Source organism: Centruroides vittatus, unplaced genomic scaffold, assembly GCF_030686945.1.
Source record: "Centruroides vittatus isolate TY-2023 unplaced genomic scaffold, ASM3068694v2 contig_1224, whole genome shotgun sequence".
Lineage (NCBI taxonomy): Eukaryota > Metazoa > Arthropoda > Arachnida > Scorpiones > Buthidae > Centruroides > Centruroides vittatus.
Window position 1 is genome coordinate 35,593 of NW_027120786.1, and position 24,720 is coordinate 60,312.

The 24,720-nt window shown below is 32.6% G+C and overlaps 1 protein-coding gene across 2 annotated transcripts in view; it reads right to left on the reverse strand.

The window, feature by feature from the left end:
* Positions 1-18,123: 18,123 nt before the first annotated feature.
* The window catches only part of Sec16 (Secretory 16), a 149,373-nt gene continuing 142,776 nt past the window's right edge, over positions 18,124-24,720 (reverse strand). For both annotated transcript variants that reach the window (XM_067285302.1, XM_067285298.1), the window contains 3 exons: positions 22,192-22,314; positions 18,744-18,856; positions 18,124-18,665 (listed from right to left, as the gene is read on the reverse strand). In XM_067285302.1, the coding sequence (XP_067141403.1) occupies positions 18,552-18,665; positions 18,744-18,856; positions 22,192-22,314 (350 nt within the window). In that variant the 3' untranslated portion in view covers positions 18,124-18,551. The remainder of the gene's footprint in view (positions 18,666-18,743; positions 18,857-22,191; positions 22,315-24,720) is intronic.

The following is a 24,720-nucleotide window of genomic DNA, read 5'->3' on the forward strand; positions in this document are numbered from 1 at the left end:
GAATTTAAAGGTGTAGAGATTGAACTATTTGGTACCAACTCCGGTAAGTTAACGACAGTTCTTTATTTGATTCAAACATTTGTAGCGAATACAGTTGTTGTCCCTTGATAATCCGACAGGTATGGGACCAAAGGGGGGGTCGGATTACCAAAAGTGTCCGGATTACCGAAAGTGATTACATATTTGGCATTGTTTTGCTAGCAGTAGCCTATAATATTCCTAAATGTTATGAGTAAAATGCTGCTTAGGTGAATATGGAAATGAAACACCCATTTCGGTTAACTAAAACATGTTTATTAAAAGAAATATGGAAGCCAATAAATGTACTACATACAGTATGTATAGGCATAAATAATACAGTACGTACAATAATTTATAAACATTATAACTAAATGCTACAACGTAGGTAGATTAATTATGTACAGTACAGTACATACTGTGCTCACACTTTGAAGACGGGGACTACGGTGACCTTGACGGGAGGTGCGTCGGACTACTGAGCGTGTCGGATTACAAACGTCGGACTATCAAGGGACAACTGTATTTTCTTTAAAAGTCGCGAATTTCGAAATTGTACGGTTTAAATTCGAAAATTAACTTATTAATGGTTATATAAACACACTAAACCTCAAATAAATACATTTTGAATCCGATAATGAAAATAAGAATACGAAAATAGTAACATATTTTTTATTATTGAACTAAAATAACCTTTCAATAAGGCGTAAGAATAAAATTCCTTTTAAGTTCAGAGAATGAAATAAAATATTAAAATGTAATTTATATAATAATAATTAAAACAGTTGTAGGCATTCATTTTCATGTTTATATATATTATATTATATTTTAAAGCAATTTAAATGTTTTAACTCTTTAAATATGCTTAATATCCAGCCTTAAAGAATTTAACTATTTTATGGTAATCTTACAAATAAAATTCAAAACAGGTCGTTACGTATTCTTTAAGCCAGTATCGTTGGTAATTCGAAAAATGTAGCATGCTCGCTAGCAACAAATTAATCAAGCGGGAAAAGATAAATAGAATTTGTCTTTTTAAGGAAGTTTTGATAAAGATAAGAAATTAATTCTAAAATTAAGAAATTAGAATGTTTTTGAGATTAATTATCAATTTCTGGAAGATAAACAGGCTACTCGACAACCTACTCCATTGTCAGAATTTACAGTTTTAGATTTATTCCTTATCCTATCCATTCGATCTCTTGTTTATAAAAAAACGAATCTGTCGATTTATTTTTCATAGAAATTCCACTCCAGTTCACGTAACTAAAAATATAGGGTATATTCTTTGCATATTTAAATATGCATGTATGTTCTAGGCCTAATACGTTAAGATACACTCGAAAACCTTTTTAACCACATTCTCTTTCTATGATTATATTATTTCGATCACGTTGTTAAATACAGTATATTTATAAGTTTCTATCTAATAACGATGACGACCTTAACGATGAAATTATATAGGGAAAGTTGAGATAATTGCGAATAATTACCGAAAATCTCCACACAGCCCGATGATGATATTTTAAAGTAATAACTACTAATGGGTTTTATTGCCAAGGAAATGTACTTTATTGTAAACATAATGACACATTGTTGTGTTTGCCATATAAATAATAAACTGGAATAAAAGGAAAGGCACTTGCGAGATAATTCCGAACTCAGAATTATTTGCAAAAATAAAAAGATATATCCACGTGAAGTGCTTTGTCCGTCTGAACTGTTCTCGTGATACCATTTTCAAACGATGTAGATTGATGTTACACAGCGTGGAAGACGACGAAGGCCAGCATTTGAGCCGAGAATGTGGAACACATTAGAGAGAGAGAGACTCAAGGCCTTGAAAGGACTCTTCAGAAAGGATGGCACAAAGGATTTGAACGGAGAATGAGAATCATTCATCCTGTTTTCCGTCTAGTTTCAAAACTACCAGTGTTCAGCGGTTTTATTCACTAGATCACTGGTGTGCCATTTGTGTTAATAAAACACATATAATAGACATATATATGTCTATTTATTAGAGACTACTTAACTTAATTCCTGACTATAGTTAATTGAAAGGCTTAATCTTTCATTCAATTTCACTAACTCTGGGTTTATACAAAAGAAGTAAGCAATCAAATATCGTTTTAGATGGAAATATTTCTTAATCGCCAGATATATTATGTACTTCTTATATTTTAATCTTTATCAGAAGTTACTTGGCAGAGATTTTACGAAATCAAAATGCACGTGAAAAATATGAATGTGTATGCATAATCATACTGATAAAATTTAAATGCTGTATTTTTAAATGAATATTAATTCGAAATTCTAATTGCTTCACAGTATAAATACATAAAACATCGAAGCCGACATTCTATCAAGGGGCGTTATAGGGTAGATGTACCAGTTTTGGCCAGTGTACCAGTTCTGGCCAGAAAACAAATTTAACTTAAAAATATAATCACCACATATTCAAATCTGTCCAATGAAACAAACTTTTATTGTTAACTGTTCACACAGTTAACAATACAAGTTTGTTTCATTTGTGATTATATTTTTAAGTTAAATTTGTTTTCTGGCCAGAACTGGTACTACACTGGCCAAAACTGGTACATCTACCCTTTAGGGAGAAATGAACTTCACGTATGACGTCATTTCTCTCCGAACTCATCTTTATGACGTCAAATACTTGTGTGTGTCGACGTCCTAAAGAAGAATTTCTGTATATTTCTAACAGGAGTACTTCTTTTATTTTTCTGTATCATAGATTCTTTTTCTTTTTAATTTAAATTTTCACCCCAAAAACAAACATTTTGAAAGATTTTTCGCGGATATAAAAATAGCGTTTTTCGCAATTGCCGAATAAATATCTAGCGATAGAAATTAGCTTGAAATTATCCAGCAGAGAAAAATAACAAGGGAAAGTGTTTAAATTTTCAAAGTTAATTAATTTTACGACTTTTAATTGCGAAAACTATTTATAAAACTCGGTTGGATACGATAAACACGTAAGAATTCTCTTTTATCTACTTTAAAAAAACTTGTTTTTCTTTTATTTTTTAAAGCTATTAATCGATAACAGACCTTCGATTTAACAGACCCCGATTTAACGAACTTCGGATCTAACTGATGAAAAATTTAAAACTTTTTTTTGTTCGCAAATACAGGGTGCTAAAAGGTTGAAATAGTGGGCCGATGAATATAAATTACTCAATTATAACGTTATTTCATTCATATTTATACGTCGTAATAATATTTTAACACGTGTTGCACGTTTTAAGTTCTCATTATTTGATTTATATGCATTGGATTTAACGGATTTTCGGCAATAGCGAACACACTCTATTGCGTTAAATCGAGGGTCCAGTGTACATATTTTTTTCATTCGCGTATTACGTCAGCGACTGACTTATCCAAGGTGAAAATATGTCCCTACGTCATTAACTGAACTTATTTTCTAGAAAGATGTTACGTCAATTAAGCTTTTATTTTTTTTACAATACAATTTTAAACCTTCTATATATATCAAATATGCAAATTAAAGACAACTTTGTCATTTCGATTGACAAGGCCAGATCAAAAGCATTTAGATATTATCGATCGGGGAAAACTGTCAAATAATTAAACTATTTATTATTTACTGTTTGCCATTTAACATTGAAAAGTAAATTATCTGACATTTATGTACGTATAATTGTGCGTTGAAGACTTAGAATGAACGATAAACGTACATTTTAAATAACTCATTTATTATTTTTTTTTACGGAAAAATAATTCTCGTGTTTTCAATTTCTTGACATTGTTTCCTTTTTCTGTGTTTGTTTTGGCCTGTGTTTTGCATTGTAACTCAAGACCCCGATCAAAAATGTTCAAAATTGTCAGGAATACTTCTATATATATATATGGGGGGCATTGATACTATTATATTTTGGAGATTATAAGTCAAGGGGATATAGAGGAAGTAGGAGGTCATATTCGAGTAGGGTCACATTTTTACTCGAATTTAAAAAAAAAATTCTTCCTACACCCAAATTAAGGCTTTGGCTTTGTTTATTTTTTCTAACTTTTAGAAATTATAATTGAAAATGATCGAATGATGATAAAATTCCTTACCATTCGGTTATCGGCCAATTTAATGTAGAATACAGGAGCACAGATCCTAACTTTGACCTAGGCCTACTGGGCAATTGCCTGGGGCTCGAATCTAAAGGGACAGATAAATGGACTTATAAATTTATATGTAAATAAAATTTTAACTGTATAGTAGGCAATGTAAACGTAGTAACATTCGCAGCATTTTCAATATGTCCAATGGTAAATATAATAAATAAAATTATTGACTCTTTCGAAAGCCCCATTGCAACATTTTGATTAGGACCAGAAATTTCTTTTATCAGGTACTGTGGGAGCATTTAGTTAAGACTGTAATATTTGTTCCAAATTGGAAAAATGGTATCTGCAATTATCTGTTACGTAGTTCTTTTCATGGACGACCGGATAGCGGAAGCAATAAAGACGTCGGTCTGTCGCTCCAGGAAATCCCATTCGAACGAAATAGTGAATTTTTTTAGATAGTTTGAATATATTAAATAAGTAGGTGGAATTCATAAGTAATCGAATATATTGGACTCTGTCATACGGCTTCCATCATCCGGCCTGCACCATCATGGTCTTGATCGTGATGTGATTGTGATAAAAGGCACTTTTAGCGACCATAGAGGAAAGAATAAAAAAAAGAAACGAATTATTTAGTTTCGGTCTTTAATGGCAATTAGATACAAATCACTAGCATAGGGAGATAAGAGAATATCTAACTTATCAAACTTATGAACTGTTGTGGACTACCCAATGAACTCAATAAACAAATATAAAATTAATACAGAAATTTCGAAGATTAAAACCAAAGTTTTTAACGTGTCGAAGTGTGGCATTTTGCTCAAATTATTATTATATATCATTAAATAAATAATTTTTTAATTATCTTCCCCGTGGCAATAAATATACGCGCACCCTATTTGTGGTTGTTATAAACGATAAGAAAACTGGACCCGTTTGTATTTGAAACGAAACTCGTTTATAAATAAAGTACTCTGCTAAAGCTGTGGTTTACAAAAAGTTGGCTCAATCAAGAGGCATCTCCATACGTGCCTGAAAGTTATTCCTCCGAAACATCGGAGGCAATAAATTTATGAGCACCCAGCATTCGGCAGACATTGCTCGGGTGGACATGCAAATTTTTTGCTGTTTTGTATATTGCTCAGTCGGCAATATGTAAACGAAAGAAACTATAAAATCTTATGCATCTTCTGTTTTGCCAATTTTCACGCAGATGCGAAAAATGGCAACAGAGTCTAGGACTGAAAGTACTCTATAGGATCCTCCAGAAACGACAAATGGAACAGCTATAAGACAGATTACTCATGAATTGTGTTAAACGGGTCTACTGTCAGAACCTTCTTCAGACACTATGAAGAAACCAGTTATATCTCGCCTGGATGCAGTAGTCAGATCGTCAACGACTACTGTCAGGGAAGATCAAATGTTGCATCGGCTTGTCACGAAGTACCGACTTGGTACGTTCGTGGAAGCTGCAGTAATGTAAAACGAACGAATAGGCCGATCTGTATCTCGTCGAACTGCAAGCAACAGATTCCATAATATAGTTTACGGTTTGTACAAAAGTAAGCAAAAGCCTATGTTGATGCTTCAGCAAAAGAAGCGGTTTGCATAGGCTAGTGACTATCTCTCTCGGACGGAAGATCAATGAGGGAGGGTGATTTGGACTGACGAGTCTTTCTTTCCAGTCCTATATGGAAATATTAGACGTAATTCCTCTGCCGGCCAAATGAAAGATTCATCCAAAAGTTTGTTAGGCACGAAGTTTTCAAGTTTTTAAGCACGGTTCAAGTATGGGGATGTGGGATGTTTAAGGGTACTCCTGGTATTGGCGATTTGGTTCCATACAACGGGACGATCAATGAGCAATGCTACCAAGTAATTTTCCAACGGAATTTACTGCTTTCCATAGCATCTCTCTGCTACCAAAGATGGGCTATCTTCCAGCAAGATCTCACCAAGCCACATACTGCACGTTCCGTTCTACTAGTGTTTGGCTTCGCCAAAATCGAGTTCAAGTCCCGGACTAGGTTCCAAACTCGCCCGATCTGAATTCAATCGAGGACCTTTGACGTGTACTCAAGAAAGAGGTACGAAAACGCAAGGACCAAAATTCCACAAGATCTTTACCGTGCCTATGTCACATCAAAGCCTAGGAGAGTTGCCGACGTGTTTGCTGCAAAGGGAGGATCCATGAGGTGGTAATTGTATGCGAATGCTGTGTTTGCATAAATTTATTGCCTACAAAAAATCGGAAGCAATAAATTTATTAAACGAGCTTCGTTTCAAATGCAAACGAGTCCAGTTTTCTTAACGTTTATAACAACCACGAATATGTATTGCCACGAGGAAGGCATTTGGAGGTAATTTCAATGTAAAATGTTTTTTTGTTAGATCTATTATAAGTTTATTACGAGTACATATTCTTATTACGTATATACATTTTTATGTGACTATATTATTTTTATTCAATATATCATTTCCCTGAGCGAAGCCGGAAATATACCTTGGCTACTTAGAGTATAAGTTACACGAATCCAAATCATGACTTATTGCACGCTACACTAGGCTATAAGTAAAAGCAAAATTGCTTTTACTTGTAAATTATATTAGTAACATATTTTCTTCAGAATTTAGTCTTTATCTAAAAATTCTGACATGTCAAATATTTGATAAGAAGACAAACTACGTAATATTCAGAGTCCATTACAATTATCTGATATTTTCTATGTATATGTTTAAGGAAACACTAAACTATGTTTACTGATTATCTTCAATATTCATTTTAAAAGATTATTTTATTTTATATTATTAGTTGCTTGTTACACCAGGCGTAGCCCGAGTTTATAAAGTACCCGTTAGAATAATTGTTACACCCGGCATTATTAGTTGTAAAAAAAAAAAAAAAATGTCGCCCACCAGTGGCCAAGCGGTTCTTTCCCTGAACGCTGGGTGGGAGTTCGGTCGTGGGTTCGCGCCTGGCTCGGACGGGCTGGTCAGGTGGAGTTTTCCGGGTTTCCTCCACGTCTAACGCCTGAATAAAAGCCAGTTACCCTTAAAAACCTCCCGAAAGGTATCCCCTACGGCCTAGGCAGATCGCCCAAGTGTTGCCTTGCTATAACTTGATAAAACCAACCAACAAACAAAAATATGTGGTAAAACCCATTTTAAGAACATTATCAGAATTCCACTTCGTCGCATTTCTTTATGCAGCGCTACACGACAAATCGTTTCTAAACGAAACGCTTTGTTGTGTTTGCTACAAGGGGTCGCTGCAGCAGCTTTTTCGTCGGCTATAAAGTGGCTAGCAAATAGTGTCAAAATCGAGCTTATTTTCTGTCCCTTTATTGGATGTTGCCGCAAGATGCGCTGCTGTCAATCGTTGTGATACACTGGTTGTATCATCCTATGTTTATATTGGTTTTAAGTGGGATTTTTAAGCGGAGCAATGTGCTATAGCTAAATAAAAGAATTTAGTTCGATAATAAATCATATCACAAGCAATCGATTATTATATAGTATTATTTTATTTTATTAGCGTTTATACATGAAGGAATTCGATTTTATTAATGCTAATTAAGATTATTTTTAAATCAAATAGCCTACACTGTATTGTCTATTTTTACATTACAACTGTTGAGTACTGTACAAACAAGTATTATTTGAGTACAAGAGTAATTTACTCATGAATAAACCTTGTTTGTAATAACAAATTTACTAAAAAATACAGAATTTACATTATTTTTAATAATAAAATGTAACTTTTATATGGCTTTGTAAACCTCTTCCACTGTGAGGGCTTAGAATAGAACTTATTAGGTAAATGCCTTCAGCTACATAATACTGTATACTACTGTTCATATACATAATACTGTATAATACTGTTCATTTACAGTATTATGTGACATAGTATAGTTATCTTCTAGTTTCATCATTAAGAGCTGCAGTTCTTTGGTGGGATATGATAGACCACCTTTATCAAATTTCATTGTAAATTCTGCTAGTGTATTTTCGGAGTTAGGAACATCAGACTGAAGCAATATGTTAAAACAATTTTTACAACTCGAACAAACTGTTGAAATACATTTTCGAGCAACATAACCAGATATATAAATTAAACGTAAGTCACTCTTTTCTGATATATGAGTAGGCCTAATGATTTTTTACCGCCCAATTGCTATCAGAAATACTTATCTGCAGCATCTACGTCTCCGGTATCGAGTAGCTCATCAATTTTTTCTGAATATTTGTTTTATCAAGTTGTGATAAGTTTGGTACAGAGATAAGAGAATTTAATATATTTTCTTGCACATTACCTGTTGTTGGTGACCTAGACAAATTATAGAAGCTCAGGCAATTAATAATTGTGAGGAACTGACTTGCATTGAAACCTGCAGGCTGCCGGACAATACCGAACAAATTTTCTATTTTGTCCTGGCTTAAACGGGATGTAGCTATATTTGAACTGTTGAGTTATGTATTGGAGTAACAAAAGAGTACTGTTAATGCTCACTCTGAGCCCTGTAGCTGTGCTTTTGCTTAAAAATCCTTTACCATTACTACTACCAGCAGATTTCTCCCATTCATCTATGTAATTTAAAAATGTCACGAAAAACTGACATTTATCCGAATCTAATCTCAACCCGTTAGATGGAACACGTGAGGTCATAATATTAATCAAATCACTAACTTGCCTAACAAAATTTTGTGTAGCTGATATACTCCCAAAACCCTGCTCAATTTTGTGTTGATAGGCAAACAAACCTTTTAGCATTTCATTACTGAATAATCTGATGCATAATTCTCATTTTTTCATAATTATTTGGATTAATAGCTGAAAACGTGGCATAAATTTCGGGGTTTCTGGAGTATCATCCATTTTTTACATGCCTCTTTCATATGTTTAATACACACCTCCCCTCGGGGGTTTTAAATGGACATTTCAAAAGATTGTTTCTCAAGCACTTAATGACACAAGCTCTGTAAGTACAGTACGTTGAGGCTTTGGCCCAGTTTTTGATGTTTTAACTTTAGTTTTTCTCTGTCTAGATTTACGGTTTATGAGTAAATGCCTTGTACTATACATTTGCAGGGAGTGCAGGATTTACCATTGTTAGCAATACCCAAACATTTTGAACTGTGGATACAGCCAAATAAATTTTTCATATTTTTAAAGTTAAACAAAATGTTTGATTCTAATTCTGTCTCCGTTGCAGCACCATTGCATATTTTCAACTTATCTATATTTTCAATAATATCCTCAGCTCGCTGCAAAGAAGAAATTGGTGAAATATTTTCAAATTGAACACCCTTGATATATACTTTGCATGGAAATATATCTTCATATTGGGCAAAAGTCACTAACTTTAGTGCATTTAGACTAGCACTAATGTCCTCTAACTTTAGCTCGTTTTCTGCATACACAATTAAATTAGATTCATTTTTTAAAGGGCACCTTATTCAGAAATCCGGCACTTTTAGCTTTTCAAATTCTTTAAGCTGAAAGGGTGAAGATGAGCAAGATGCTGAGGACAATTCTGGCTCGATATCTAGTTCCACATAGGGTAATTCACAAACCCTATGCCAGGGCTCCAAAGTTAAGTCACTGAATTTGATTAACTTTTCCCAAGCTTTTCGACGATTGTCATCTTTTGGCGCCAAGAAGAGAGATTTTTTTCTGTGCAGCAGTGGCGTGCCGTCATTGGAAGCGATGGAAGCGCCGATTCCACCTTCCAATGACCTTCCCTTGAATTTTATAAAATATAAATTTTCATATTTTAACGTACTTTGAATTAATTAAAATTAATATTTTATTATAACTGCATTATGTATCTTTTACAAATTTCTATACAACATGTGAAAAAAACGATAAGATTGCTATTGTATATTCGAATAATTCGGTGGCGGAAGGAATGTCGAAACCGGGTCAGTTTCTAATCAGCCAGATTATATAGGCATTAGCACATGCGGTTTAAAGTGCACCAACCTCACCCGGTTTACCTGGTAGAAGCGACACACTCGTAAAGAGTACAGCTTTAAATCCCGGAGCGGTTGTGGGCTGTTAGCCACCTGTCTGTCAACTTCCAAGCAGCCAGATTATAGGCATTGGCGCATGCGCTTTACAGAGCACCAACGTCACGGTTTAGCTGGTAGAAGCGACACACGCGTAAAGAGTACGCGACTTTATACCCCGGAGCGGTTGTGGGCTGTTAGCCGCCTGCTAGATATTCGGCCATTCTCGCCCGATTATGTGAATCACGAGCAGACTAGATCAACGACGGGCAACCCGCGGGCCAGCTACGGCTGGCGAAAAGTTTCTATCCGGCCCGCGAGATCTTTAATAGATTATTAAATTGGAAAAATAACTAATTAATAGTTATTTTTCCAATTCTTTGTAATTTTCGAAAACGATAAGAGAAATAAATGTAGTAATTAACTTTTTATTTATTTATTTCATATTTGCAGACTAAAAAAATTACGAGTCACAAGAAGGCGTCAATTAACTACTACGGCGCGGAAAAAAACGTAAAATTTATTCTGGCCCATGTTATAAAAAGGGTTGCCCACCCTAGACTAGATTTATAACAACCCAACCGATAGGAGTTTACTGGCACGTTTTTATGATAGTTCTGTAGAGTTGACAGGAGTTTAAAAAAACTCCATTAAAATATTTGATATATTTATTCTGCGTTTATTCCGCTCTCCCATCTTATATTACTTACGGATTTCAATGTTAAACCGGTGATATTACGATTTAGTATGTCCCATCTGTAAGAGGATGCAGAAAAAACGTGTACAATTCTAGTACAGTGTTAAAAATTAACTGTTACTTTGGCAGCATCATTTACAACCAAATTTAATGAATGAGACGTACAGTACATACAATGGTACAAAAAAAAGCTCTAGAATTTATTTTCTTTAAATTTACGATTTATATATCCGTTGTCATAAAAATTTGTCTTTCCACTGTTTTCCCAAGACTACAGATATTCAGGTACAACGTAACTGGTTTCGACTTATTTCTACTTAAGAAGTGACTAAATAATTAAGAGAGTAGGGAATGGGGACATAAATAAAACCCTGTTGAAAGAGCCAGAATTTTACTTCAACAAAAGCTTAACAGAACCAATCACTCGCTCAGTACAGTGGGAAACTGATTTCCGTGTACACCTGGTATTAAAACGAATGACTATTAAGTTTAACATAGTTAGATTTTTACAGCTACGGTGAGAAACGTTTAAAATTTACAACAGCCCTGTGGCGTCCTTTGAGATATACTAGTGATGCGACAAAAGAGGCATTTGACATTGACCGGTATCGGCACCCTCGGGATTTGGCACGCACACACTCACTACACACCTACCTGGACCGTCACTAGTTCCATCCATTAGCTACTCGTATCAAGATATTTGACTAAGTGGATTGTTTTAAGATTTAAAAAGTAAAGAATATTTTATGTTATTTTTATGTACGTTTCTTTACAAAGCTATATTTTAATTATAATTTTCTTTAAAAGTATATTAATACAATCGAACAATACATTGTACCAGGTATGTATATCCACCGCACATTTTATTTCACCGAGTAAGTTTTTATAATTTATTTTTAATTTTAGCCCTTATATCGTGGCTAGCGATTCAGAATGTAATTGTGATATTGAAAATACATTTAGAGAAGTCTACAGTTTTTACTGGCTTATCAAACAAATGAATACGAATGGACCCTAGACCAGTGATTCTTAACAGGGGGCCGCGGCCCCTGGGGGTCCATAAGAAGTTTGCCGGGGGCCGCCAAATTATGCAAAATTTCCTTCAGAATATAATAAAAAGAAAATTGATGTATAATCCGAATATCGTATTGAAAAGTGAAATAACAAAGATAAAGTTTTCCTATTTAGTTTTTATTTATTTATTTTGTATTTCTTCCTACATACAACTTTGTTAGTACAGAAGAAATAAACGTACTGTAAATATGCTACTTACACCGCAGTATTTACTTCTTTTATTCCAAAGCAATTTTAAGAAACTATTAATGCTTGGAATTTTAAAAATAATTACGAAAAATAGTAGGCTTTGAAAATTTAAATATTTTTGCAAAAGTTATGCAAAATCCTTACCACAAGTGGGCGTTTTAGTTTTAGTTTAGTTTTAGCATCGACATTGGATCGATTTATCGACATGTTTCTTATTTTATTTTCTGTTAAAAATTAATGAGTTTTCATGTTTAATTGTGAAGTTTGAATGTTATTTAAATAGATAATGAAATAATAAAGTTATGATTTACATTTATTATATAAAAAATAAAGCAATAATAAAAAATCAATTTATTATAGATAAATTATCAAATATAAATTATTATTAAAAAATGGGGGTCACAAAAAATTATGAAATATTTGGTGGGCCGCGAGTATAAAAAGGTTAAGAACCACTGCCCTAGACCATCACTGACGCGCAATTAACTGATTGCCCCTGGAAGTCGGCTTCTTACAGAAACACAGCTTCCCTGTCATCAAATGTCACGGCACGCCACTGCTGTGCAGGATCTGTACCCTGTTTTTACACAATGGAACAAAACACATACTGTACCTGATTTTGATTTTCGGGTGTTTGGTTCTTGTTCAGCTATTATTTCATTAACATTTCCTATGGATTTAGTTACTTTACAAACACAAATTTAATCGTTTTCAATGTTGTTGTATGAAAGGATATTATATTTTCACCATAACGAAAGTAGCACTACGATTGACATCAGCGCCACCTTTTCTGTGACGTCACTAACCTCGATGTATGGACCCAACGGTTATAATGGAGAAATGTAAGCATTTTTGACACTATATTTTCTAGCCACTTTAGTCCGCTACACATGCGAAGTAAAATGGACATTTGTGTGTATAATACGATATTAAGCTGTGAAAATAAAAAACGCCGGAATGACTGTTGATAAATTACTCTGAATAGGATAGGATAAGGAATAGGATAATAGAATAGGAAAATAGGATAATAAGCTATCTTCTTTCTCTTTACTTTGTTCACATTTTCGGAAAGAGAAATGCTCAAGTCTTTATATCTCTTTTTTGTTATATTGTAGTTCTTTAATTCCAATTACAGCCGAAAGTAATGTTTTCGTTAAAGAATAGATTACGGCGTCCGTGTTTAGCTCCAGCGCAAAGCGTTTCTAAACTATAATGCAGAGACAGCTGCTCTTGGCGTCATTTTCGCTACACGCTACATAAAGAAACACGACACTATTTTAACAAACTCGTACCGGAGTTGAAGTGGAAAACCAAATACTTCTATAGTTTTCACATTGTAACATTTTCGATTCCATCCAGGCGAGTGCTTTTTTTAAACTCTTTCTGTCCTGTGGGCACTAAGATGATCTCTTTCAGCAAGAAACCCACCAGTGGCCAAGCGGTTACGTTTCCTGAACAATGGGAGTTCGGTCGTGGGTTCGTGCTTGGCCAAGACGGGCTGGCCACGTGGAGTTTTCTGGGTTTTCTCCACGTTTGTAACGCCTGAATATGGGCCAGTTACCCTTAAAAAGACCTCCCGGAAGGCATCTTCCTAGGCAGATCGCCCAAGTGTTTCGTTGCCATAACTTAATAAAAATAAAACTTTCAGCTAGCCCATTATGGGTTCGGCCAGGCCCACAATGGGGGGCGGCCGGGTGGTGAGAGACGGGGCCCGTCATATCCGGACAGACCACCCCCAAAAATTCCTGGGGCTTTTTCGACCCGTCTAGATTCGATTTCGGGTCCTCCAGAACGGTATGCCATCTTGACTGCTTGACCATCCGGCCAGTCGCTTGCAAAGCAAGTGACTGGGCCGGATGGTCAAGTGGTACTGGAATCGAACCAGACAGTGATAATGTTTTTTTTTAAAATAATAAGTAGGTTGAACATTATAAATGAATGTTATTTAAATGTCCATCAAATATAGGTCTTCGTCTTTGCTCTCCACTTTTCTATGGAAATATGGATGCATACCTGAGAAAGGCTATTTTTAAAGAAGGAATTTCTTGAATTTCGAAATTTGTGTGGGATTTAGCATAGACCTTCGGCTGAAATTCTTTTACTCTTTCCGGTCTGTGGAGACTAAGAGGGCCTTTTATCAAATCCATTGTGGCCTGGCAGAACCCGCACTGCGGTAACCAGAGTGTAAGGGAAGGACCATCTTCCGAAAAATTCGTGGTATTTTCGATTTCTCGGAATACGTTCTCTTATTTATTATTACGGTTATCTGGTTAAATCTCGTTCAACTCTGAATTGCAATTTTCTTCACATTTTTGAATACGGGGAAAAAGACGGACATCTTAACTAGTGATGCCACGAATATTCGGCTACTCTTTTTAATATTCGGTACTCGGCCGAATAGTACGCAACATTCGGCCGAATACCGAATACCAAATCATGGGAAAAAACGCACATATTACTCAAAACTGTATTTATTTTAATTACAAATTATTACATTTAATACTTAAAAGCTATCAGTGGTAAGTTGTGATGAATGAAAACAATTTTTTCAACATTTGTTGATAGCAAACGATTGCGCTTTTCTTCATAAACTATACCCGCTTCTGAAAATAGCCCCTCACTATATACACTACTGCCGGGAGACGATACATAGATCTTAGCGATTTCTGTCAGGCTTGGGTATTTTTTTTAACTCTTTCCGCCCTGTGGGCACTAAGAAAGCCTCTTTTAGAAGGCCCATTATGGGTTCGGCCAGGCCCACAATGGGGCGACCGGGTGGTGAGGGATGGGGCCCGACATATCCGAACGGACCACCCCCCGAAAAATTCCTGGGGATTATTCGACCCGTTCGGATTCGATCCCGGGTCCCCAGAGCGGTAGGCTGCCACCTTGACAGCTCGGCCATCCGGCCGTCCAGGCTTGGATACTGTTTTGCGTTTGCTGATCATCACTTGTAAAGGTCTGTCGTCCGATCTAGGTGAACAGTTTTCATATAAAAATCAATCTCATTTGCAATAGCACTTTTCTTCTCCACATCCTCATCATTTTGCACATTTTCTGTAGCGATTTCCTCAAAATAGTTCCAGAAACTGTCGGGTATTTCAATGGTTTTATCATTTTCATTGATATTTCTTTTCTTACGAAGTGGAGAAGAATCATCATCGGAATTAGTAGACTCATCACATCTACTTTTCAGAGCTTCTAAAAGAACTTTTTGTTTTGCTCTTTGCGTTTGAACTAATTCCAGGAAAATGGTTTTGAATCCCGGGTCAAGAAAAGTGACAACTAGATATTTGTCATTCTCATCAAAGTTAAACCGTGTTTCAAGCTCAAATTGTGTTACTAATAGTCCTTATGACTATTAGTAACACAATTTGATGCAACAATGAACATAATGCGCGTCGTGACACGATCTACTAGCAAATAAAACAAATGCGCCCGCGGCGTTGCTACCGCACCCATCGCAATGAGACAGGTCGTAACCTGTCACCCGCGAAATGTACGCATATTTTGCAGAACATTCGGCCGCCGAATATTTGGCGCTTCGGCCGAGAGCGTAGCCGAATATTCGGTATTCGGCAAAATCGCTATTCGTGGCATCACTAATCTTAACCGTTCAGCTATCTGGTCTTGGTTCAAATTTTGACAATATGGAGTAGTCTAATAAGTTCAAGCCAAGAGAAGTCGTATGATATTCTTCCTTCGAAATAAAATCTGGAACTTCCTCTTTTAGCCAATCCTGCTTGGTTTTGGCACTGTGGACCAGAGCTGAGTCTGTTAAAAAATCAAATTGGACTTTTCAGTAGTTCTATTCAATAATTCTACTACTCGGAGAATCTGTCTTTCACTTTAACTCTGGTCGATACAAAACAGAAGTTCTCCAACTGTTCGTTTTGGGCACATTCTTTTCAAGTGTTTTTTTCACATAAATATCACACTTTAAAACCTCAAGCTTGAGGTCCTTTCTCATTACTAGATGAATGGCTTGTCTTGATACGTTCATCTGTACGGCGTTTTCTTTGAAGAGCCGAATAATAAAGCCTTGCTGATGCCAAAACATTAAGTATTCCTGGAGTCCTTTTATACCCCGGCGCTTCATCAAAGAGCGGCAGGCCACGTGGAGTTTTTCAGATTTTCTTCTTTTGTCAAATACTAGGTAGGAGTCTTATTTCCCTTAAGTCCTCCCAGGTGGCACCTCCCCTTGACAGAGCATTTTTGTGTTGCGTTGCTTTGCCTTATACCATCAACAGGGTTTGTCAAACGGGATCTCGGGATCCAGGTTTTTTTTTAACCCGGGAAATCCCGCAAATTTCTTAAAAGTTCTTCTCTCCCCGGATGACCACTTTTTGGTCGTCTTCGATACTATTAGTTTCCTCGTATCTGTTAATAGTACGCTATACTAAGTTTCTTGTAAACGTTCCCAGATTAAGATTTCATCCCTTTCAGAAAAATCCGCACAATTCTCTCACGTTTTCTTCCTACTTTCTGTCTATCTAACAAAACAAGGACTGCAGCATCTTACCTTACATGATAAATTCGATAAACGTTCGAACAGCGAATAGAACTTGTATGAAAATTTAAATAATGCTCATATCAAAGGCGCGGTCAAACATTAGGGCTGATGGCGTTAAAAATTTAATGCTTTTTCTATGGGAAAATCCTTTTCCAAAAATTCTCGAAAACTGACGCAAAAAACTGTCTGGTTCTATCTCCTTCCGTTTTAAAGGAGAACAACCTGCGGACTATTCTCGGGAAATTAACGTAGTTTAAAATAACTTAACAAAAATTGGATAAATTAAATTATTGCTGCATGAACTATATTCAAATAAATAATTTTTGCCATTTTGATAAATGGCAGATTATTTACAACGTTACAAAACTTCAGATATATACGCCGAAAGGAATATATACTTGAAGTTGAAACGTTATATTTTTATAACTTCACAACATTTCTAATAAGCTATAATTTAGACAAAATTTTCGACATTCGAGTGTCAACCTTTTGGCATTTATAAACTAAGATTTAATGATAATCATTTTTATCGTTTATATAAGAGATTAAATTGCATGAAATAATTGCTGCCTATAAGGAAAATAAAATCGACCTTATTAAAACAAGAATCAAGATTTTTATTGTGTACTGACAACAAGGAGGACATTTTAAATGTGACCTTCCCTTTTCGTAAACAAATGTCAATTAATATTACTGCAATAAATTGTTAATCAATCAAAAACATAATGACTTTTTAAAATATTTTAATTGTATTTAATGTTTACTTCATGTTTATCTAAGTAATCATCTATTTCTGTATTTAAAAACTATAAAAATCTATAGTGTAGTAATAAGAACGTTCTGAAATTTCTTGTAATTACTTCCCTATTCTTTATAACTAATAATATAAAACTGTACACAATTTAAATTTTTCATATAAATATTTAGTTTTTTAATAGAGAGACCAAACGATAATTTAATCAAAGTCATTAAAACATTTTAATAAAATGTCATACATATTTTAAATTTAATTTATAATCTTTCATACTTTATACAATGTTATTTCATTTATTCTGTTAGAAGATGCTTTATTGAAAAATTATTTGATATTTAGTATATTTTAAATTTATATTACCACTATTACTAATGCATCTGAAAGTCTAACCACTCCAAGGATGGATTTGAATTACAATGAGGCAGTTTCATTTGCTTTCATGTATGAACTTTAAAATTAATTATTGGATTTAAGAGGTATTTGATAATGTTGAAATTTAATAAGTTTTTTGGACAGATGAATTTCATTAGTTCTATTTAAGACAAATATTTATTTGAAAACTACAGAGAAAAAAAGCTATTACTTCTATAGAATAGAATTACGAAAAATTGTACTAATTCAATTACAGAAAAATATATGTATTTTCTTTTTATGTATCCTTTTCTAAAATATCTTTACAGTCTGAAAATAGTTTGAATTTTCAATAGGAAACTGCAACTGTACATCATTGTTTGATTAAACATTAATTAGGAGAGAAAAAAAAAATCCCCGTCAAACATTTTATTCAAATATATACCACATCCATTAGAAAAACTAATATCAGAAATGTTATCTTTACAGTAAATGAATACAATTGAGACAAGTTTTTCTTGTCCCTACTTATGCAATTAGCAGTTGTCATCTTTACTACAACTTTTTTTTTTTTTTTAAAGAACCTATTTTAATCTTAAATTTAAATATATTACTTCAAGTAACTATATCAAAATAAGTGCACCTTGTGAAATAACAAGTAATTCCCATCTTCCAGAAAATTAAAAACTTTCCGACCTTTAACGTCATTGAAATATTTAGTCGGAATTTACGTGTACAACTCAACAACCCATTTTTGAGATGAAACAAGCGGCATCAAAGTTGATTCATTTGCTTATAATGTCAATTTACAAAATCACAAAAATAGGAATTAATAAAAATTATCATGTTAAAAATGCTCTCCGTGCTAATCTTTCCATTCCGGGTCTTTGTATGTTACTTCCGTTTCTGCTCGTAAATTCTGCCGGATCAAACATCATTGGCGAAAAATTATTACTCTGAATAAGAAAATAAAATTTTGTATGACAAGAAAATATTTTTAGTTGTTAATACTATTGTTATTTCTTACTCATTACCTCGGCAGATTTTTCGGTTTGATATGGATCTTCGGGTAAGGGTGGTGGAGATGGAACTGCAGAGGGCTGTGTCTGCAACGTAAAATCGGGCATTTCGCTTTCGGGAAGAGCAACTGAAATAATGAAAATTAAATTCTACAGTATTCTCTGTTAAAAAATATAATTTTAATTGAGTAAGCAAATTAATTGCAGCCTTGTTTTTAAAAATCAAAACTAATTTAATAAAACTCAAATTCCTTATGATTTGAAAACATTTAGCAACAAAAAACAGACTAGTATATACCGTATTTACTCGAATATATGATGAGGTGTGACTTTAAAGATCAAAATAAAGAAAATTAGTTTTATTAATACAATTCTAATTTTATTTCGTTTAATCACACGTAAAACATCAAATGAACGTAAATGCACACATTGTCCCGCAAACATTACTGGCATTTTAAACTTTAAGGAAAAATCTTGTAAAATCTACAACATAATTTGTTCGTGTAAAGCTGGACAATTGGAAACCTTTTTTGCCAATTCGTAACAGTCGAATCCACTCTCCGTTGATTACACTTATGAGTTTCTCTGAATTCTTCTGATTTTTGAATAATCGTGTTTTCACGTGGGAATGGATTAAAACTTATATGATTTTGAAATTTCAATCTGGAATTCAATTCAAAAGCTTTGCTTTTCCTATTGCTATTCATCTTTATTCCCAACAATATACAAGAAAGATTCAAATGACCCAGATAAAATACTCGTTTTTAAATACAAGCGGGTAAGCATCCAGTAAAAAATGCGAATACACGGTTCACAAAAATTATCTGCAAAAACGTAAAGAATCTTTTGCTCGTGTGTATAGGACGACCTAGGATTTTGAAGCTGTGATAAGTGAATAAAAACCTCGTCTTATACGCGAGTAAATATGGTAGTTTATTAAATGTTAATCTGTAATATTCCATTTAACTTACTGATTCAAGAAACTATTGATAAATATACTTATATTATTCTTTCAATTTTTTAGAACACATTCTTGTTTTCTTTTTGCTCAGCCTCAGAAGAATTTTTACAATTGATTTTAGAGTGGCATAATTCTGATTTCAAAACTTAGTTTATGTAAAGAATGATATTGCTCTGCATTCAAGTGTCACAGCAGAATAAAAATTCATTGTCTTGAACCATTGTAAATTTAATGATGTATTACAAATTAATCACATGTTATGTTTTACTGGCTATATTTTTCAAAAATAGTTTCTCAGCAAATTAACTTCTGATGTTGAAATTTTATTAGAACTTTTTTATTCAAATTTGTTTTGACTTCAAAAATAATGGCAGTATTAATTAATTTTAATAATTTTTAAAATCAACATTTCTCTATTGTTGTTTGTGCTTAATTCTTTTAAAAATTTTGATTTTTATTTTCTTAAGAAAAATTGTCTATGGATTATAATGGAGTTGATAGATGTACTGGTCCTTGCGCTATGTTCTAAAGTACAGTTAATGTGTCAGGTTGCCGATAGCTGGCATTAGTTGTACTTAGGCAAGAAAAAGTTGGTTTATCTATTTGGTTAGTAGGTAGAGTTACTGTTTTCAAGCATTTTTGTAACTTTTTTTCTACTATTCTGTCAAAAAAATCTTATTTGTAATTTTGTAATTACATTTTTTAAATTTTATATCATGTATAAAGAAAGAAAAAGTATATTTGATTTATAAAAATGATGCTTCTATCATTTTAATGTTACCAGTAGCATTGTGATAAGTCTCTGTTATCTCTACTATAGTATTTGAGATATTAGTTTCAACAATTTTCAAGACAAGAAGCTCTTTATAATGTTTAAAACTGTTATATTGCTACATATTGTGAAAGTTTTGTACATAATGTTCTGAGTATAATATATCTATTTATTAAACAGATATATTATACTTAGAAGCATTTTACTGTTTTCTTTTATTACATATGTATGACAATATAATTAGGAAAACCATAGCTTATCCTATGATACATTTAAATAGTTATAAAAATTTAATCCAGATTAATAATTATATAAAAAATAGTTTGTCTTTACTGTAATACCACAAAATGTGCTGTACAATTTTACTTGATTTAGTATAATGAGAAATAGTATTTGGGATGAAATAGTTTTGTATTTTTGAAATGAGAAATTACATTTCTATGACACTCACATTGGCTCTACATATTTTGATAATTTATATAGTATTCTGCATTATGAATGAAGATTTATTGATGGCCTACGATACCTGTCCTTAGTGATATTTTAGACCTAAATAAACAAACATGTCTTTCTTTTAGCCTCCATGTCATTACTAATCACTAGTACCGTCAATATATAATAATACTGTTCGAACTATTGCCATCCTACATTTACCTATTTTATCAACCTCTAACTCATCTGTAAGTTATTATGTGCCTGTAAATATGTTGAATATGTTGTCTAAATAGTTGGAATTTCCTCTTTTTCCTCTAACAGCCTATATTTGAAATCCAAGAACTAAATCTACTGAGTTTTAATCCCCTTCTCTAACCTGCTCCTAACTTTTTTTGGCCCAATTTTAATCTCTTTCTATCTCATTAATAAACACAATTTAAATTGTGAACAACATATATCATAGCTCTTTTCTCACTGCAAACTGCAATAATTCACCTAATATTAATAACAAAAATATGGGCTTAATCTTGATAAACTCCAAAGCCATCCACATGGTCTAAGATTTCTATACATTTCCATAATTAAATATATATAATTTTCATCATTCCCTTTTCTTCCTGATTCAGAGAGTTCTTGGGAATCCCAAAGACATCCCATATTAATAATGTATATACAGGCTTAACTATAAATTTTTTGACTACATTTTCTTGCCCTTAATGAAAACCACCCAAAATATTTAAAAAATGAACTCTACTGTTTTTTGCTTACAATTTATCAATTTAAAGTCTAAAACAGTTAACAGAAATATAAATATTAATGACATTTATGAAAAAATAATATTCAAAACCAAACTAAAATAGTATTTATAAGCAGTCCTTTAAAAAAGACAAAAGCAATATCTGAGTTAAAAACAAGAAAATTTCATATATTAAAAGAATTTCAAATGTTTACAGCTGACTCCCCCTATGCTGAAGCTAAACTTACACCTAGACATGAAGTGGCAGAAATATTTATTACACCAGTATTGTAGTATTAGAGTTATTGGCAGTGCAAGGACCAGTATATCTATCAACTCTGATGATAGTGATAGAAAGAAGTTGAAATCATAATTACAAAATGTAATTGTAATGATGTAAAATATCAATATAGATACATTTTTTTATTAGGTGGATTAATCTTGTGGATTATTTTACTTAACATTTATTTTTTATCAAATAAAAAACATACAAAATGCATGTAGATTTTACTACTACTACTACCACTACCATAAAGTATTCATCATGTTTCATAATTACCTTGTTGAGGAACAAAAAATGTTGGCATGGGTTTTTCTTCACCTTTTGACAGTGTATCACTTTGCATTGAATTATTTCTATTTGAACTAGGATTTAGAACATCTACATAATTCTGTCTCATACCTAAAAGATAAGAAAAAATAATACCCAGCACCATTAGTTAAAATTAAATAAGAGCACTTTAATTATAAATTGTACACCAAACATTTTGTTAAAATTCTTCAAATTACTGTTTTTTTAAAAAAATTAAATTTAAAAAAACATTTAGCATATTTTAAAAACAAACCATATTTATTTCATGAAAAATCATTGATTCTGTCAAATTATTAATTTTAATTTTGTATGAAGTAGATTCTGAAGTGTATAGGATATTAAAGCATTCAGCATTTACATGGTAGATAGTAAATACTATACAGAATAAAAATAGCAAATGTAGATCTAACATACAAAATTGTTAATACCTCAGAAATGATACAGTATCATGACTTCAGAAGTTCAAAAGTATGTTGCATGTAATATAAAAAAGAAATTTTGCCAAATCTTTACCTTGGTGTTTATGGAATGTGTTTCATGTGTCATCATCTTAGAGTCAAAAACTCTCAAATTTTAGATCTTTGCCAAATTACTATTCTCAAATAGTTGAATTTTCAATCCATGTTTACTAAGGTTTTTAATTCAGAATGGTGTATCTACCATATAAGTACTAAACACATTATAAACAAGATGTGACAAAAACCTTCAATTCATATAGACACTTCAAAATTACTAAATAAATTAAGATTAGCTTTGTGACTTTCATTAAATGCAATCTTTAAGGAGTTTAACGTTTATTTTTAAAATATGCATGTTTGTTTTATTTGTTCATATTTATTAATTATATATGTAATATATATTGAAAAAAAATTACTAGATATAACAATATAGTAAAAATTTCTTTAAAATTCCTTCTTTTGTTACTTGTAAAATCAAACTCACAGCAATCTTTGATTATCCAGCAATATATTTAATTGAAACAAACGTTTTTGACCGTTTACTGTCTTCTTCAGGTTATACAGTCGAGATTCGAATAACCGTTGTACATATAAAACTTTAGAACGTTTTTGAAACTTTTCAATTTTGCGCATGCATTACCAAGGCAGCAGACATGTCGCTGACAAATGTAGCTCGTATGGCTCAAAATATAGAATATAAATATTCCATGCACTAACAAAGGAATATAAAATTATTCTATACATACACCAAGTGGATTGAAAAGTACATTAATGTACATGTGTACATTTTGGTACTTGCTTACCTATTTCACTAAATAAAATATTTTATCATTAAATAAAGGTAAAATTTATCATATGAATATGTCTATATTACCTTTTGAAATTTATAAAGGCAGTAAACTTATTTGGTTACATTTGACAGGTTTCTATTTTTCAAATGCAAATTCTGTAAGAATTTATTTTAACATGATTAAAATTATGAAATTTAAGAAAGCTCCTTTGAAAATGGAATATTTAATTCTGAAAATTTTTAGAAGAACTGAGAAGTTATTCTTTTTAAAAAAAGATTATTTAAACTGTTTTAATGAAAATCTATAATATGCATATTTTTCTCATTTCATAAGATGAGTTTAAATACCTATATATTCACATTCTTGTACACAGACACCTGCACATAATTCTGCATGTTTCTTCTCATCTTTCAAATTTAAAAATATTATACATCTGTTAGTTTGTAAATTATCAGTTCATCACAAAATATGTTGTTGTAATGCCAGGTCACCTGGATCAAATCAATTAGCTGGGAAAAAGCTTTTGTGAAAGGCATTTTTTTAAAATAACATTATAAACACAGTACTGGACTAAATATCTGGCATCCAGAAATCTAGAATTACCAGAAATTTGGCTAGTTTTGAATCTGGCAGGCTGTAGTTGGCTGCATGTTCACTTTGTTTTGGTTTCCATAACACATGAATTGCACAATACCAGTTTCAGGCATTTGGTGTGTTGAAAATAGTTTGATTTTGTTTATTTTATATTTAGCCTGTATCCAGAAATCCAGATCATTTCCAGTCCCAAGTTTGCAAGATATTTGGTCTAGAACTGTTTTAATGAAATTCATAATATACAAACAAAAAAGTTATCATTTCAAACTTTTGTTATAGATCTATCATATAATTAATACAATATTAATTAATATTGTTTCTTAATGTTAAATGACATTTATAAATAATAATAAACATGATAACTTAATTTATTAATAATTATTAATGTTCCAGATCAGTGGTTCTCAATGTGTCAAACTTTTTGGAATTTATGGCACATTTTTGAAAAGTAATATAAAAGTGCAAATTGTTTATATATGTAATATACTTTTTATGCTTAATAAAAAGTATATAATATAAAAAAGTAAACACATTTTAAATTGAAGTCACAACATCTCATTTCATATATATATGTATAAAAGCTAATTAATACGTTAGTGTTGAATAAAAATTGTACCACCAGCTAAAAAAGGATGAGAATCACTGTTCCACAT